Here is an 18,914-nt window from a genome sequence, read left to right as displayed (position 1 = left end):
CTGGAGGATGTGGTGTCGCCATTTGGGATAAAAATCGGCAGCTACGCCGATGATACTCAGCTGGTGGTGGCTCTTTCCCAATTGGTGAAGAATCCGGATGTACTGCATCAATGCATGTCCCAGGTGTATACCTGGATGTGCGAATCAGCGCTGAAACTGAACGGTTCAAAAACCGAAATTATGTTGCTGGGGTATAAGGCTCCCTCACTCCCTCAGTCTAGCTGGCCTAGCTGCCTGGGGGATCTCCCCTGCCCCAAGCAGGAGATCAAGAGCTTGGGAGTCTGGTTGGAGCATGATCTTTCTTTTAAGACCCAGGCGAAGAAAACGGCAGGGATTTGCTTTGGGCTTCTTCGCTCTGCCCGCAAAGTCCTGCCCCTTCTTCCTCCCACCTCAAGGAAGTTACTCATTCAGGGGTTGATTATATCAAGGCTAGATTATTGTAATGCGATCTTCCTTGGCGCCCCGGAAGCAACGTTGAGGAAGCTCCAGCAAGTACAAAACGCCGCGGCCAGGTTACTGACCAACGTGCCTAGGAGACAGTCGGCTGGACCAGCCTTGAAGACCTTGCACTGGCTCCCTGTGCAGGAGAGGGTCAAGTTCAAGTCTCTCTGCATAGCACACAAAATCCTGCAGGGTAAAGGCCCCCCTATTCTAAGGAAGTTAGTGGTGCCCTATAAAGCCTCCAGAGCCTTGCGCTCCGGCCAGAAATTCCTACTCCAGGTTCCTAGGGTGTGTAAGGCCCGTACGGGTGGCAGAAGATTTGCGGTCCACACAGCCACCCTTTGGAACGCGCTCCCGCTGGAGCTGCGTTCAGAAATTGCCACTCTTCGCTTCCGGAAGCTGTTGAAATCCTACTTATTTCCTCTCTGATGTGTCTGATGAGGTCTTGGCCAGGGTGTGTCTGAATAAGCGCTGGGATGCCCGAGGGTAACTACGCGCTATAGAAGACTGATTACAATTACAATTACAATTCCGTCCATCAACTGTGTGTCTTTTGCATTGGTAAGTGGCACATGTGTAACTCTAGATGGTCTTTGGGCATGTCAAGTGGCGTAGGGCGGGGTAAATAGAGTAAAGGGTAATTGAGAAACAAATAGACTGCAATCAGGTCACCTGTAAGAGTTAAAAGACATGCTAGGTTTTTCTTCCTTTCCCCATCACTATGGAATAGGTTTGAGGAGCTGGAAGATGATAAAGACTGTTTTGTTGAATGTTCTCCTGCTCCTGCCTATGTGCATAACAAGTCAATGAAAAAATTGTCAGAGGAGAAATATTTACTTTTAGAGTATTAGGTCAAATGGTAGAAGAAAGAACCTGCATGAGAAAGTTTAAGTGGAGATGTATTTGTTGAATGAATAGTACAGCCAGTGGTCGGGCATGGGTGTGTATTATCGATGTATTACTGATACAGAGAAATTGGGGAGTTGTCTGCAGAAAAAGAGTATACACTTGCCATATTTGTTAAAACTTGAATGGAGAAATGAGAAATGATAAGTAAGCCAACATTGAGGCACTGGTTTGAGGATTTTTTGGAGAAGATAAGAAAGTGGGAGGATATGAAAAGACTGAAGAAGGAATGGAGTAGAGGGGGCTCTGAGGATCAGGTAACAGGGTCTGATGGCAAAAGTGATATTCCAGAAATGCATTTACTTGAATGGGTTGAACCAGAGTATCTGCTGAGAGGGCTACTGGGCCAGATGGGCAACCAATTAATCAAGAAGGACCTTACGCAGAAGGGAGAGTGAATGGTCATCTTTTAAATTTATTGGTTGATACCGGGCCTGCATGTTCTGCCATAAGATCTATAGGAATTTCCCAACTACCCATCTTGATATAATAGTGTAAGCAGTCGGTATTTCCAATTCTATTATTACTCATCCCACTTAGAACCTTGTTCTTATTACTTTAAGGCCTATTACTGAGATTCTGATCATTTACACCAGTCCTGTGAATTTGTTGGGAAGAAACCTCTTCTGTAAAATGAATTCTACTGTGTATTGTACCCCTGACGGTGCGTTCATACAGACAAGAGACCCTGAAAGTTTTAAAGTGATGATGATTCAAAAAGTCCCTTCTCTGGAGTCAAGTAAAATGCTGGAGGATTTTGGCAATACTGTTCCTGTTGAGCTCTGGTCAAAGAAAGGTGGAGATATTGTAAAATGTACAATGCCCAACCGGTTCAGGTGACATTGAAGGTGGGTGCAAGATTGTTGCAAATTTCCCAATGCAAGTTGCACCCACAAGTAGAGACAGGAACTGAGCCAGCAATACAAGATTTATTACAAGAGGGCAACGTAGAAGAATAGAGTTGATTACCTGTAACAATCCACTTCTTTGTGTGCGAAAAGCTGACTGCCTTTCTTGGAGGATGGTCCAAGATTTAAGGGCTGTCAATTACATAGTGGTCCCTAGTTCAACTCTTCGTTTGAACCCGGCTGTGATTTTTCTCTCAGATCCCGCCACAGCAGATTGGTGTATTGTTGATTTGAGTTCTGTATTTTTCTTCATACCATTACAAGAGGACAACCAATATTTTTATTTGCTTTCAGATTACTGAATGTGGTCGTTAGTTGCGAAAGAATCCCACAGGAGAATACAGAGTTGTTATACATTTTCTCTCAAGCGCATTATAAATATTTAGTATCTCTGCATGTCATCCTTTGATCTGACCTGATACATGGATCTGAACCAATAGAATGATGATTTGCTAGTCAGTTCACCTACCATGGAGGCCTGTAAATGGGACTCTATCACTTTGATGAATCATTTGGCTCTAAGTGGAAATAAGGTTTCTGTAAGAAATTGGGTTGTTGGTTGACTGGGGTCTAAGCCCTGGTCAAGTAGCAACCACAATCCTTGTCAGGGTGAGGTACAAAACAAACCTACATTCACCTGGCTCAGTCCCCTGGTAGCTTGGTACATTGCAGTAAAGCTTAACTTAAGAGCAATGTGTAAAGTATTTGTGCAACACTTCAAACAGTAATAAAGTGAAAACACCAACAAAAAAAAGATTCCACACCAAGTTAGGATACTACAGTAATTTTTAATAAATAAAGCAAGACAAAAACAACAAAAAGCCAATCAGTGGAACCGAAGATATGCAAGTTTAAAGATTTTAGTGAAAATAGCACCAAAAAGCACAAAGTGCCAACCACAGAGATCTAGTCACTCCAGACATGGACAAAGTCAGAAGTTCAGATAGATTGTAGATCTGCTACAGGGACCCAGTTAGGCCCCCTGAAAAAAGTACCTAAAATCCTGGTTTGCGGAGTGTTGCAAGGCTCCAGGTTAAAGATGCACCACACAGCCATGGCGATGCATTGCTTCCAAGATGTGGCAAGGCTGCGATACAAGGGTCAGCATTGTCTTCGAGGATCCCATTGACTGGATTTGCGGTGAAGTCCAGCGTCAAGGATACAGCATGCAGTCGGGGTTATGTTTCGGTTCCAGAGAGCTGCGAGGCTGCAATTTGGAGGCCGTTGTTGCCATTGAGGCTGCCATTGAGGAGAGATGCGAGGCCCTGTGCAGAGGATGCGTTGTGCAGCGGTGGTTTTGATGCAGCTACGAAGGTGATGCGGCTCTTTGTGACGGGTCCAATCCTCACAGGCTGTTGGAAACCTGTTGTTTCGCTGAGGCTTCAGATCAGCAGGCCAGCCAACTAGCCCTTGGAGTCACTCTGGGTTCAAGAGATGCAGGTCCAGCCCTTCTCACCAGATGGGCCATACACTTGATGGAATTTTTACTGACAATCCTACCCTCACTTCCCCTACTAAACTTCCCATTACTTGGTTAGATCATATGGTAGTATATTGGAATATTAAACTTGCCGGTAAACTTCCCACTGCCATTGGAAAATCTTTTGTTTCTCATGCCTGGCATAAGAGTCAAGCCTCGGAGCTGAGCGCTCTTCTTGCTGGTTTTCAGCCGGGTCTGGTGACTTAGTGGACGAATGCATCCACTGTAGGGGCCTTTGTTCAACCTCATGGTCACAGATTCAAATCCCAGCAGGTCCACTCAGCCTTTTATCCTTCTGAGGTCGATAAAATTGAGTTGGGTTACAATAAGCAACTGTTATTCCGCATCAAGAGGTCTACAGGTGAATGTGCGCTTTGCAAATAAACATGTTATGTTTTTTGGTCTGGCTGAAAGCTTCAGTTAATTAATTAACTACTGCAAACACCAAAATATCTGTCAGGAGCAAGTCCTCGGCACCATGTTTGGTTTAATGACAGTTTAAGGGCTGCTAAACAAGGGTGCCGCAGACAGGAGCAAAATTGGAGGAGAGCTTATTGCCTGATAGAGAAATAAATATAAGCAAAGTATAGCACAATACAAAACAATCCTATTGACTGAAAAATCCAAATTTTTCTCTAAGCAAATTAAATCTGCCAGTAAATCAAGTAAGGCACTGTTTGAAATTGTTTCTAAACTTTCTTCACCAGGAAATCAGCAGGTAGTAGCCAGGCGTTCTGCAATGAGCTAACAAGTGTTTTTCAACAGAAGGTGGAGGTAATCTTCAATAGATTTTCCTCCAGTATCACTATAGACCAGAACAGAATCGATATCAGTCCATGGGTGCATTGACAGATGGGTTTTTACAGCACAAGGCCCAATACAAAGCTGAAACGTTCATGGACGAGGTAGAGCTCACTCTTGCTGGAAAGCTGTACCTACAGTTTAGAGATGGGTCACTGCACTTGCGTGCTTTCGACTACAAATGGTCTTCCTCTTATGGTGGAGATGACCAGGTATGTCAGAGCTGTGGTAGGTCTACTAAAACCGTGGGAAGTTATGTTATTTTGTCCAGAGTACAGACTGGCCAGGTCAAAACGGATTAGAACTTTTTGTAGGAATTTGGGTTTTGCCCAGCACACGAGGGCTTTGAGATTACTTCAAACGGACACAAGCCAGCATATTGTATTTGCAGTGTCAAAATATTTATTCACAATATGGTGTATTAGGAAGAAGTTCATCCTCCCTGCCTCAGCTGATCAAGACACCTGGAACCACGAATGGTAATATTGGAACAAAATACTCACGCTCTCTTTAAAACTTAGACCTAGAGCCTGCTCCGTATATTTGATGATTAAAGTCTGGAAATTTTTTATTTATATTGCTTGTTTAGGATATGGACGGGATATGTGCTTTTAAATCGCCTATTTGAGAGTAACTGCCCTGACATTTCCAAACACACGTGTGTACAATCATTAAGTGAAGTTGTGTTAATCTAATTTTTAAAGGCTTTTTATAATTTTAAATGTTTTAATGAACATGGAGAAGGATGATAATCTTAATTTATTGGTGGATTTTATATAACATTTTGTACTTTTATTTGCTTTCTGTCTTTTATGGCGCAATGCCAAAATAAAGATTGCTTTACAGTTAGAGAAGTGAGAGGTTTCCTTGTTATGGTAGGATACAGCCTCCAGTGGATCCCAAACTTCTCACTCTTAGCTCCACCTCTTCAGCGCTGGACACAGAACAATGTCTCTGCCCCGGGGCCCTGGTCAGATGCGTGTCAAAGGAGCTGAAACATACTTAGTGTTCATTTCCTGCTGTAGGAATGCCTGATTAGGACAAATATGTTTTTCTTCTACTTCATGGTGAAAGAAGTGTGCTAATTGTCTGTACTAATGCAGCACCATAGTGACTGACAAGTCCCAGTTGCATATTTTTCAGTTTCATTGCACCCCATACCGGTAGCTCTCCTGGGGTGAATAAGAACCGTTGCAGATGCAGTGGTTCTGGTTCAACAGCCTGATTATACTTGTTAAGGTATCCTGTGACATTGGCTGTACCACATTCCTTTGAAATCCTGCTTGGACAATGTACAACTTTGTAGAGCTACAAGAGCGGCCCATAAATCCATGAGACAGGGTATAAATGCTTATTAGAAACAATGGCTATCCTAGGTATCACTTATGAGAATAAAGTATTTGGCAGGCTAATTAGGCCCATGCATGCAAGGCTGTAATAATAGAATCTCAACAAACATTCACACAAAAAACCGCCATACTAGTTATTTTGCTATTACATTTTTCGTATCCCTTGGCACACAAATACTATAATATTAATAACACAATCATTAATCATAGTGCAATAATGTGCACGGTGTCCCCAGTGAAGCAAAACCACAAGCAAATGGATTAGAACAACTTTGTAAATTACTCAAAGTGCCTGTGTGTTTCTCATAAGAAACAACTACAAGAAATCATCCTTGATTGTCCATTGGCCATATATAGTAGCCACGTTGCTTGTTAAGCTTACAGGATATTTTTGAGACTGTATTTTGAATTTATAGAGTTACCTGCCTGCAGGGGTTACCAAATGTCCTGACTATGATGTCCATGTTTTCCAGATAGGTAGAGGCCTAGCTGATGTGCAGATAAGATGCAATTCCCATGGCAAAACTGTTACAGATGCAGCTGATTCCACAGTATGGATTACCGATGTACATAGAAAGTGAATAGGATGGACATTTCAAGAATGAAATAATGAAATGAATATGTGAGACCACTCAGAGATTGCATTTTGCTTATATCCCCTAGCCTTTGGCATGGAGGGGGAGTGGATCCTGTGGAAAAGGACTAGCTGGCACAACTGTGTGCCCCACCACCTTGAAGTGGCCTGAAAATCTTCCACTGGTGCTCATGAGCATCTGATGCATCCCAAACAGAACAAGCATTGGCATAGCCAATAGGTCTCGCCTTTGGGACCTTATAAGTGTTCAGCCATGCAACAGTTGCATAACTAAATACTTATAAGGTCCCAAAACCAAAAGCGAGACCTATTGGCTATGCAAAGTGATCACGATCAAACATCAAAGTGGCCTTGCGGCCGCGTAAGTGAAAGTAATTGCGGTAAAGCGCGGTACGCGCGCCCGCGCACATGCACTGTAGCTCTAGGCTGGCCTGGTAGCACTTTTTGGAGCCCTCTCAATAAGTCTCGCCAGACCAGCGCAAGCGCTGGGTCAGGCGAGACCTAAAAACAGGACTGCCTCCACATGAAACTCTAATGGGCAGATGAATAAGAGGTCGTGGGGTACCAACTGCTGCTCTGTTGTGGAAAACTAATGACTTGATCATGGACTATTCTAAGCAACTATCTAATGTGATGCACTCTGTGTCTTGCCAGGTTCAACAGGCTGATCGGGACCCATTGACAGCTGTATGTCATAATTTGCAACCTGGAGGTTGGGTTCTAATGAAAATCCATATACAGAAAAACTGTTTGTAGCCGTGGCGGAAAGATCCTATCATGTCCTCTTGGTTATGAACACTGCTGTGAAATGTGAGGGATTGTTGACCTGGATGCATGCATTGCACACGAAGAAGGTGAGAGCACCAGAAGAGGAAGGTAAAGACCCCCAAACTCCCAAAATGAACTGTTCCAGGCAGGCACTGCAACATGGGTCAGCAGGTGAGATAAATGGTAGAGTCATTAGAAGCCAGCAAAAAAATATATTTTAATAATCTAAGAAAAACATAATTGGGGTCAGGGGCAGATGATAATCCTCCTCATCAACGGTGCTGCATTTGCTACCTGTACGATTGTACTGAAATTCTCCTTGCTGATGCTATTGATTCATCTAGTAGGGTATGTTAGGTCCTCCACCCTACAGGTACTCTGCGGGATGGAAAGAAATGATAAAAATATGCACACTTCTTCTCAAAATGAAAAGAAAAGATTCAATGGTCTAGCTTTTTCAGACTTAGTACTTGACTATGAATGTATCAAACTGTTGGATGTGCACTCACATACCTGTCTGTCTAGCAGAGGAAGTTATTTATGCACAGTGACCTCTTTCTTTTCCGTTGTCATGTGTTATTTACCTGTCCTTGCTTACTCACAGGTACCCAGAATCTTTCACTGGAGATCAAGAATTTAGATGAATAGAGTTAAATGAGAGACCAAAATAAATTAGTTTTGAAATACCTAAAGATGTACAATGCATGTTTGCTGAAGTGGAAAGGAGTTTTTAGAGAGAACAATACTAAAACAGGGGCAGCTTCTCCATGTGGGCAGAGGAGTGTCGCCCCACTGTTTTCTCGCAGTGTGAGAAGCAGAAACATAAAATGGTATTATAAATACCATTTTATGTTTCTGGTTCTCGCACTGTGAGAAAGCAGAACGGTTTGGTTGGGGGCGGACGGGTGGGCGGTCCTGCTCTAGGGCAGGGGAGGAGTGGCTTGCCCACTGTTGAGGGTGCTGACTGTTTGGTCGGCCCTCAGGGGCCGACCAAACCAGTCATGCACACACTGTCTTTTCTCCTTGTAGGCTGCATGCAGCCTACATGGACAAAATGGCCTCTCCATAAGAGCCTGATTGGTTGACATCCTAACCAATCACGGGGCTGCCATTGCAGCGTTGTGATTGGCTTAGGGGAGGGGAGGGAGGCTGCCTGCTTCCTGTTCCTTCGGAGGCAGGCAGACACGGACCCGGTAAAAGTATGTTTTTTATAATTATTTAACCCCCCTTCCCGTGCGACCCACCCCTTCTGTGACTATACTAAACATTACCCACATTTGCAGGAAGGGGTAATGTGATTTCATAATGAACCAATATCAAGGGAGAATACTTTGCTACTAACACACCTAGTTCTGAATTTGTGGCATGAGAGGGCAAGGACTCTTTACATAGCCCACAAGGGAACTAAAACTGTATGTGAGAATAACTGCATGTACATTTTTAAAATGCATGAGAATTTTATCTGTTACAACAAGCTAATTTATAGTGATTTGTATCATGTCTGGGAAAAGAGTTTACCTTTCACTATCAGTCGGAGGGTGTGGGTCCTGTTATTTAGCTTTGGTTTTTCTACAAATATATCATACAAAACGATTGAAGAACATCCATATTTATCATGAGAGAAGAGATGCCAAATAGACACTTTGGATATTTTCTCACCCATCAACCCTCCAATAGGTATAGCCTTAAATGTAGTAAAATTGAGAAACCAAGCAAAACTAATTGAGAGGTTCACTAATGATAACTTTCTAATATTACTGAAGAAATTATCATGATGCGCAGCACAATCATGCAAACATGATTGCTTTAGATTTGATCCTGGTTAAGGAAGGCAGGGTATATAAGATAATCAAAATGCAATGTTGCACTTTTATCCCCGATAACACACAGATCTTATATTTGACATTTCAAAGGTATCATAGGAAGAGCACAAAATAAGGTGGCCAAGTTTTTTGGAGCAGTTAGGGGCCCACCTATGTAATTGGGGAAAGTGGACTCTGGGACTCCTTGGAGCAGTAATTGTCTATTTTCTCTTTTTAATATTACTAATATTCACAGGACCTAGCTTGTGTTCGATGTGCCTAAATATGGGAAGGAACTGTAGATGTTTGAAAGGCTCCAAGCAGGAGCTAGGAGGCAGAAAGGGATTATGAATTCCAGAAAGAGGCTGGGCATTTGCACAATATTGCATGGTAAGATTGGCACTTATTGCCAAGAGATGGGAAATGTGATCTCTTCAGACACAATTATCAAACAAAATCAACTCTATCTTGTTTTAAACCATGCAAGTGCATGGCTGCAGCACAAAAACATGCATAGATTCCAGTGACTAACAATTAAACTTGTATTTTTGCAGAGAGTAGCTACGAAGAGCATTGGAAGACTAGGAAATGAGAGAGGATGTTCTCGTTCCAGCCTTGACAAATGTTTCTCCAGATTGCACCTGTTGTTTCACTAATGTTATCGATTGTACCAGGAAGGAGTTGTCACACGTTTTATGAATGCACAACTGTCTTCATTGCTTGAAAACCAAACCGCTGGGTAAATTTCCATTGGTGAGTGAAGGTATATCTGTCTGTGGTTAGAAACTAGGAGCCTGATTTACAAAGGTAAATTACACTTCTGAGTACTTTTTTGTTACTCACATAATCGAAGTGCAAGTCTACTACTAAAAAAACCCCAGTAGTGAGTCCAGCATCACAAATGGCCTACCACTGGTACTGCAACACCCTCCTATAGAAAATAATGGAGGTATGGAATTAAAATAACACCTCTTTGGAAATAATGTTCAATTATTTAAAATAGTTAAAAAATATATATAAATATAATTTATTGTTAAAATAACATAAAAATAGCACTTTTATTATTTAACTATGAAATATTATGATACTCTATTTTCAATTTTAAAATTAAACATTTAAGTAATCAGGATTTTCATTAAAATATAAACAAATTAAAATATATATATATATATATATATATATATATATATATATACATATACAGCGGTTTGGTTTTCAAGCAATGAAATGGGGGGGTACGGCGCGTACATGCGGGGGCTGGGGGGGGTACGGCGCGTACATGCGGGGGCTGGGGGGGGTACGGCGCTTACCGGGCCACCTACTCTGGTCGTTTCGCGCCGTACTTCGCATTTCCGGCACTTTTTGGGTGCCGTAAAAATATTGCCGTCCGGACTGCTGTCGGTTCGAATCGTAATTCCTGGTTCGTGAAACGCGGCCTGAGAGCGTCCCGACGTCACGTCGGCGCATTCCCCGGATCCCATTTGTATGTATCTTTTCGTCGGCCGGTGTTTTGTACGACTCGTACGGAAATGGTGTTTCCGTGCGAATCGTGATTGCATGTTTGTAAATTTGTACGACCGGGTACGAGTCGGACGGAAAAAAGCCTCCGTCCGACGGTTCGTACCCGGTTTTTGCCGGATCGTAATCGGCACCTGAATGTATGCTTCCAATCTTTGGAATGTTTTTACTAAACGAGCTGGATCTTGATTGGTCCCTAACATTTCAACCTGCCTGGTTTACCTGTGTTTAACCCATATTCCACTGTATCTGTTGCCCCTTCCAATGGGCACTGAATATTTGCCTGGCCTCGCAGACATCTGCTACCTTGGAAATTGGACTACTAATGAGTCCCTTAGCGACCCATTTTCAGAACTGTTCCTTGAGTTTACGACTTCTTCACAGTGAGAAGTTTGAGCCACTAGCCTTTGAGGACACTTATGCATCGGCACACGGATCACCGAATACTGGCTTTGCTAACATCGATGCAGGTTGCCCAGTAACTGTCTCAGCTTCTGCTGAGACCGGTGATTATATATGCTCTTTGAAGCTTGTGACATGGGTGGTCAACCAATCCTCATGTGCGGAATCAGACTCCTTAATGGAGTCTTTAGACTTTGAGATGGCAAGTGACACAATGGATTCCTCCCAAACACCATCATTTGATTTTATTCCCAAATTGGCATTATCTTCTATTCGTTTTCAGTTACTTTGAATTCTAAACTATGTTTTGAGTGTGTTTACCTTCAGATTACATTTATTATATTTGGTATTCTCTTTAGTGCTGTTATCCTGACCAAAGGAAGGGTGTAATGGGATTCAAGAATGGCCTGTTGTGGTTTCCCCTGTTAGCCTAATTGTGCATGTTGTAAGCCATCTTTACTTTTGCACATGTTGCTATGTAAGCACGCTTGCATTTGTGCCACATTGTACTTTCACATGGAACCTGTATATGTTTTCTCGTTCTGTTCTTTTCCTGAGATTTAGTCTGAAAACTCTAGTCACTGTCAAACAACAAAGCCCCATGTTATTCTTTCTGGTCGGAGACTAGCACCTAGATATAACACGAGTACGCAGCTGCTGATTGTGAGCACACACACTTTGTCATATAACTAAGCACAAGAGTTTAAGAAAACACACACTGGGATGGGATTGCTGCATCTGTTGAGATGTAGGACGTCCATCTGTGTATGCTCAAGTACAGAGTACGCACTAATCCCAGAAATCTTTTAAATATAATTATCTAGCTTCGGTAGACAAACAGGGGGCTTAAGCTAAATCTGTCTTATACCATGACACTTGATACGCATTTGTTTTCGAATTGTGGCACGAATACTGCATTTTAGAACACAATTGTTTAAATAAATATTCTAAACTTCCTTTGCGTCTCTTGTTTATATCATTGTGGACGAGTGAGAAAGCAAAAGGGTGTGTCCTGTTACCGCGATCCCTGAGAGGGTCGAGAGTGTTGTGTTCTAGTGTGCCAACTCACTTGTTTTTCTGGTAAGGTTAGGAGGGCGAGTGAGGCACTATAGCTAGCTGGACTAAGGGTCATAGGTACTGAGGTAGTATGGTGATTCAGTCCCTACATGCCGATGTTCTATAGTCCCAAGCATAGTTTTGTTTCTGAGCAGAATTCCTGCAACAGTAAGGGGTAATAAGGCATTCAGGGATAGTTAGGGGTAGTAAGATATACGTAGCACTCGAGGGATTCCATTTTAAGCAATTTTATTTCATTGCCACCATCACCAATGTGTTTCGACCATTGCAGTCTTGATCACTGTTGGTTGAGTTCAATTTTTCTTTCAAATTATGCATGACTACCCACTTAACGCGTAATGAGGCATTGTGGGATATGTAGTTTAACCATTGCTCGTAGTTATCGATTTAGCATTTAAAAAAACAAAAATTGTTATTGATGTCAACATTGATTTCAATCTTTTAATATAATTGGGTTTAATGTATTTTCCAATTTCAATGCTTCTTCAATTTCACCACGGCATTGAGCCTGATGCATGACACACCACTTGGGTAGTGGGGAATTCACCATATGTATCTTTATTATTTTGTTCCTTTCACAAAGTTGCCTCCTTTGAACTTTCGGCTCGGTGCAGGTGTTGATGGTGTCTTTTATTGTATCACATAATCACTAGTACGAATCCAAGCATTTTATGCCCTTGGTTCTTTTTCAATTATTTTGAGTAAAGATGATGGATACAATTTCAATTTGAGCTAAGTGCCAATATTAGTATATGCCATACTACCCTAATGCATTGTCGATTCTTTCTTTAATCTTTCAAACCCCTTATATTAATTTGATGGAGATCTTCGTAATTACAACTGACTGTGCTTACAAATGTAAGGACCCTGTTGCCTGCAAGATAACTACACTTGTGACTGCCTGTTTAGTAGTAAAATATAGCAATAGTTGGTGTTTAGTGGAGTTATGGCCCCGGTGCCACTGCACCTGCTGCACCATTCAAATAATGACCCCAGTGCCTGAAAGATAACTGCACTTGTGACTGCCTGTTTAGTTGTAAAATATAGCAAAAATCCGTGTTTAGTGGGGTGCCTGGAGCTTTTGGTCCTGGTGTCACTCACCAGCTGCACCATTGAAATCATGACCCTGTTGTCTGAAAGGGAACTGCAGTTGTGTCTGCCTGTTTAGATTTACATTTTAGCAATAACCTGGGTTTAGTGGGGTCCCTAGAGCTTTTGGCCCTGGTGCCACTGCACATGCTGCACCATTCAAAACAAGTCCATTTAACTACAAGGTAACTACAATTGTGACTGCCTGTTTAGTAGTCAAATATAGCAATATTATGTGTGTAGAGAAGTCCTGACAACTTTTGTGCCCGGTGCTACTGCACCTGCTGTACCATTCAGATCATGACCTTGCTGTTTGCAAGGTAACTGCCCTTGTGTCTGCCTGTTTAGTAGTAAAATATAGCATAGCTCTTGTATATTACCTTTATTTTTAACATGCAATGTTTACTACAACATTTAAAATTTGAGCATAATGACCAAAAATCAATCAGATAATGACTACAAAGTGCAAAGAAAGGTATTGAGGCGAGAATGGGAAATGCCACAAACGTTCTAAAGCATCTGCTTTACACAACAAAGTAGTAAAAAGCAAACCTTCCAGCATACTGTTAGAAGCTGTCTAACTTTTCAATGGGAAGAGATCTTATCTTGACAGTGAGTGGAGCTTAAACAGTGTGAACAGCTTTAGTGGAAGTATTGTAAATGCATGTGTCCAGGGGACGTTAACAAAATAAATACTCCACTCAATTGTGAATGAACACAGTAATTCTGCATTGGGAACTTATAAGTGCCCCCTTTTTCAAGATATATTAAATTCAAGCGATTGAACAAGCACTGCGCAAGCGCCATGCAGGCGAAACCTAAAGACAGCTTATTATTAATCACAAAGGCGAAACCTAATGCATGTACCAATGCGTGTTCCTTATGTCAGGGAGATCTCTCATTCGGACAGGACCCTCCCATAATGTCTGTGCAGCGCTCAACCCTTTGGGTATGGCTCTGCAGTCCTTAGAAGCCAGGCGCTGCATGTGAATTCATTACTCTCAATGTGGTCTTCAATGGTGCCATGCACTTGCTGGTGGTGCATATGTGGGACACAGTGCAAATCTCCCATAATTTAATACAAGGACGTCCACAGCACTCTGTGAATTTTAAATCTAAAAGCATTTGTTCAAGGCACAACACTGCAGCAGCGAAGCGTTTTGAACAAACCTGTTTTGGACACGATTGGTGAGCCCGGTTTCTATTTCACATCTCATATGATTTAATGTGTGTCAAATAAATTTGGCTGAGAGATTTTGTTTAATAGTCATGATATAAATGTACTTGCCGAATTGATTGACAAATGGGTCTCTTGGTTGAGCAATTCGATATGTAAAGGGACAAAGCCATTTTGACGGGCTATTAATTGAGAAGGCTGTATTTTAGTCAGCATGGGCCTATTCCCAGTAACAATATCAAAGATGTCAAACGAATATAAATGTAGGTATGCTTCTGATGTGAAACATTATGTATAATCAAATTTGTTTTTAATGCAAAGACATTGTTAACTACATGTCCCAGAATGCTTCCTTGGAGGCAGGATGGGTAAATTGTATACATTATGAAATAGAAAACTGGCTCACCAACTTTGACCAAGACTGGTTATGTCTGAATATGTCAGCGTTGCTGTGTAGTGCCTTCAATAAATGCTTTTGGATTTCAAATTCATCAAGTGCGGTGGATTTCCTTATGTGTGTCCCACGCGGGCACCACATGCCATATTATATTTAGTCAAATCGGCCCACAGTGAAAGAAAGTAGGGAAAAAGGAAAGTCTGGTTATCACTACTACACTTGAATAAATCTAATCTAAATTTAGGAAACTTAATTTGTTAACACAGGAAGTACGGTTGCTACTGGGAACTACTTCCATAGTCATAACTTAATAGAAAAGAAAACTGTCAATCCCTAGGGTAATTTTGAATGTTTTAAAGCCAAAGATTTATTAGAAACCCACTTTGCTACCAAAGCCAGGATAGTAGGCTGCATTTGGTCTCCTCATAAGAAAGGGGTCAAACATCAACCCTGACCCCTAACTTGAAACTTAAACTCTCTGTCTACCCCATCCCATGGAAGTGGAGTACAGTGTATTTTATTTATCATGTAAAGACATATAAATCCATTCTTAAACACATTTTTCATACAATATATGTATTTTTGAGCCCTATTTTAAAACAGACCTCAGACCCAGCTGTGTTTTTCTCAAATTTAGAAAAACACAAAAGTTAGCCAAACCTATGTTTAAACTCATCGTGCAACAATGAGATAAATGCCGCAATACAGTCATCTTTGTGTAGTCTGTTAACTTCAAATTTACACTATAAATTGAACAGTGCACCCCCATAGTTACATATTTTGTCCTTTAAAGCAAGCAGCTGTCTTACTGTTATTTTAATCATGAGCAAGCCATTGGCAGAAGCACCCAGGATGTCTTGTACTATCATCTTCAGCAAGGCAAAGATGGCAACATTATTAAATGAAATTCAGATTGTTCCTCCAACCGGATTTTAATATATAAGCGTGATTCATAAAAGACTGCATCTTAAAATTATAGATCTATTTGAGAAGCTGACACAAATAAGGTTGGGAAAATAATGACTTAAAAGAGCTCAGGATATAATTTTATTTTTATATTTTTCAATTGATACAAAATCTCAATCTTGTCAAGCTAGCTTTAAGTAAACTTTTAAAACTGCTGTTAGTTGAATCCTGGTGCTAAATGGCAGCTGTAGATAACCCTGCAAGTGATGTATGCAAATATATTTGCCATGTAGAAATGGCTGATTGATTATAACTGAAAGAAGCTTGCCAAATCTGAGATTTCAAGGATCACGGTGTGATTTTGTTTTAGTTGAAAACGTATTTTATGTATACGGAATCAAGTTTGCGAGCCCCTTTATAAAAACAAATTCCTTTCAAATTGGACCAGGAAATAAAAAAAAACACTGTAAAACAGCCTCCAGAGCCGTGAAGCACGTCTGTCATCATCCAATGAATTAGTCTGGTCTTAGATTTTAGGAGAGTCGGTGAGGGTCTTTCAAAGAACACAAAAATCCATAAAAAATTAAATCAGTCAACTCAGCAGAGAGTGGTAATCCAGAGAAATCATTATAAAGTGAATTCAACCTCTAATTCACGGGGATAGAGACCTCTGACTACTACAAAGCTTTTCTATTACTACTATCAAAGGTTCCACTTACAAATCTGAACATGATGCTACACCTCAGAGACATCTAAGGGAGGCCAGAAAAAGCAAAAAGAGAAGTAATGGAGTGGCATACCCCTGAGGGATACATAGAAGAGGAAAGAGGTAAATGTAATTAAATTGTTTTAAAAATGCATCAGGATGTCTCTCTTGGGAGTGATGTTCATGTCATTCCTACAATTGAATATTGTGATGAGGAGGAGGGACATTGTTTAATGACCACAAACCATCTGCAAAGAACAGTTTATAATGTACAATCTATCGGGTCCATAATAAAATATAAACAATGTTCATTCTTAAATTACATTACATATATTACTATGAATAAAGAATTCTAAATCACTGTTTTTATCCTCACTCTGGACATTCTCTTAGTATTTCTAGAACAGATATACATACTTTGAGCAGAGTCAATGGTGACATTTTTCTGTGCAAAGGAAATTACTATTAGTGTTTACAATATAAAGCTTTAATAGAATTTGATCAAACTTAATGAAGCATGCTAACAACTCACATTGTTGCGACATCCTCACTTATTCCTTTAAACACTCTTGATGGAATTACTTTGACAGAAATGTGCGTAAAAGACCTGGAATAAGAAAGAAAGGACTTAAAAATACTTCCACCTTCGGCATTGTTTGCAGTTGAATAAGGTGCATTGTAAGTATCTCTGAAGGGCATTCTGTTTCTTTTTGCTTCCCCGTCAAATTAAAATATAATTTTAAATTGACTTTGAAATGTTATGTTTAGGTTGATAAAGGTAGATTTATTTGATTTTTGCTTTAAACAAAAGCAGATAAATCCATTATGATTTCATACAATTTAAATGCATAAAAGATAAGAATAAAATGCACACTTGTAAAACATATCTGTGCACGCTGATTTATTTCAAACATCATCATTTGGTTTCTCTAGAGATAATATTTGCATATGCTGTTGGCTGATATGTTAGAGCAGAGGGTATTTTTTATTGGCATCCAATTGAAACTGAATCAAAGGGTGTAATACTTTAGGGTTTCAAGGGACATCTTAGAAATCTTGAACTTTGCTCTTATTGTTTATGATGACACTTTAAACCCCTCATTGGAAGAAAGTCCCATTATTGACGCACAATGATCTACAATTCTATATGTCGTGTATTGCTTCCGTTCGAGAAAGTCTATGCGAAGGCTTCATTGAGTCAAGTATTTGTTCTCCCTCTTATTCACTATATGGATTTTTTTCTATAAACCATTTTATTGAATTTTGAGAGTACTGCCATAAGATATAACAACATTGCAACAACGGCGCTATGTCTCCTGATCTCCTGCTCCCTGCTCTCACGCCACCCTATTTCTCGCCACTGTAGGGATATTCTTAGGTGTATGTACTATGATCCATCGATTATCAATGTTATGCAGATTTTCAATAATGGTGAATATACACACTCAGTTAACAGAGAGAGAAACAGCTTATTCTACAACAAAGAGTATTAAATACAAACAGACATATTATTTTAACAGGCTGATAGGAGAACATGTTCAAAAGTATTATGGGTTTTTGATATTTCCTAAGTTTTCTTTTAAACTAGACCATCGTCACCAACTACACAAAGTTGGTGGATATTTTTTTTAACCAATTGGTGAAAATTCCTGCAAAATGAAGTTCAGTACTAAAAACTAGCAAAATCTCCTTAGTCAGCTTAAACAGTCTATGACATAAAAAGCATTTGCAGATAAAAATCTGTTCTAAACAAGCTTTTTTTCTGCTGGGAAATTCTGTCGAGAGGCCAACATTTTGCAAGATGATGAACAATGTTGTGAAGTTTGTTACCTCTGCAAAACGAAGCCACCACAATTACAATGTCATTCACCCTCAACAATAATGTACTGACTTTACTACCACAGTTATCCATTGCTTATTAATGATCTATGCTGCCAACATACATACATTAGCCTACAATTAGAAAATGAGGAAGATTTGTGTTTTTCACATGAATAAATTGGTGGGAAAAAAGTGATTATATAAGTAATAATGGGTAAAAAATGTATACTGATCCATAATTCAACTCGAATTGAATGCAGCTTCTTGATATAATAATTATTTTATAGGATGATTCTCTGATTTATTTTTCATTATTTATTTAGTATTTTTATTGCTAAACTTATATATGCCGGTAGTATTTCTTGTGCTAGAGTCTAATTTTAGGAGTTTTGACAGCATCAAATTTAGTATCCAACCAATTCTGAGCAAGTGGCAATGATTTTGCAATTCAAACCTGCTTAGTTGATTCTTTTTTTAAATACTGTCTTTATTATCATACAATGTAACAAAATTAGAAACCTCATTGCCCATTAGAATATCATTTTACTTTTGAAAGAAATCTATTCTTTAATTGAATTTCTTTATTTTTAACACTGCTTGTAAGAAGCAGCAAAAAGAATGTTCTTAAAAAGATGTGGTATTAAGTAAACCGAAACATATCGGCCTATGGTCGTCTGCAGAGCAAGGGACCAAGAGAAAATCTGGTAAGCTTAGCTCTAATCACTTATACATTGATGAATGTCTAAGGCCCTTACTGCTTGCTACATCAGA

At 40.2% G+C, this 18,914-nt stretch overlaps 1 protein-coding gene across 1 annotated transcript in view; it reads right to left on the bottom strand.

Moving 5' to 3' along the window:
- Window positions 1–18,914, bottom strand: part of LHCGR (luteinizing hormone/choriogonadotropin receptor) — a 789,694-nt gene that overhangs the window by 500,096 nt on the left and 270,684 nt on the right. Inside the window, exon 2 of the mRNA XM_085609368.1 lies at window positions 16,855–16,929. Coding sequence (XP_085465494.1) covers window positions 16,855–16,929 — 75 coding nt within the window. The remainder of the gene's footprint in view (window positions 1–16,854; window positions 16,930–18,914) is intronic.

Source organism: Triturus cristatus, chromosome 6 (assembly GCF_964204655.1).
Source record: "Triturus cristatus chromosome 6, aTriCri1.1, whole genome shotgun sequence".
Classification (NCBI taxonomy): Eukaryota; Metazoa; Chordata; class Amphibia; order Caudata; family Salamandridae; genus Triturus; species Triturus cristatus.
This window is presented reverse-complemented; position numbering and strand designations above follow the sequence as displayed.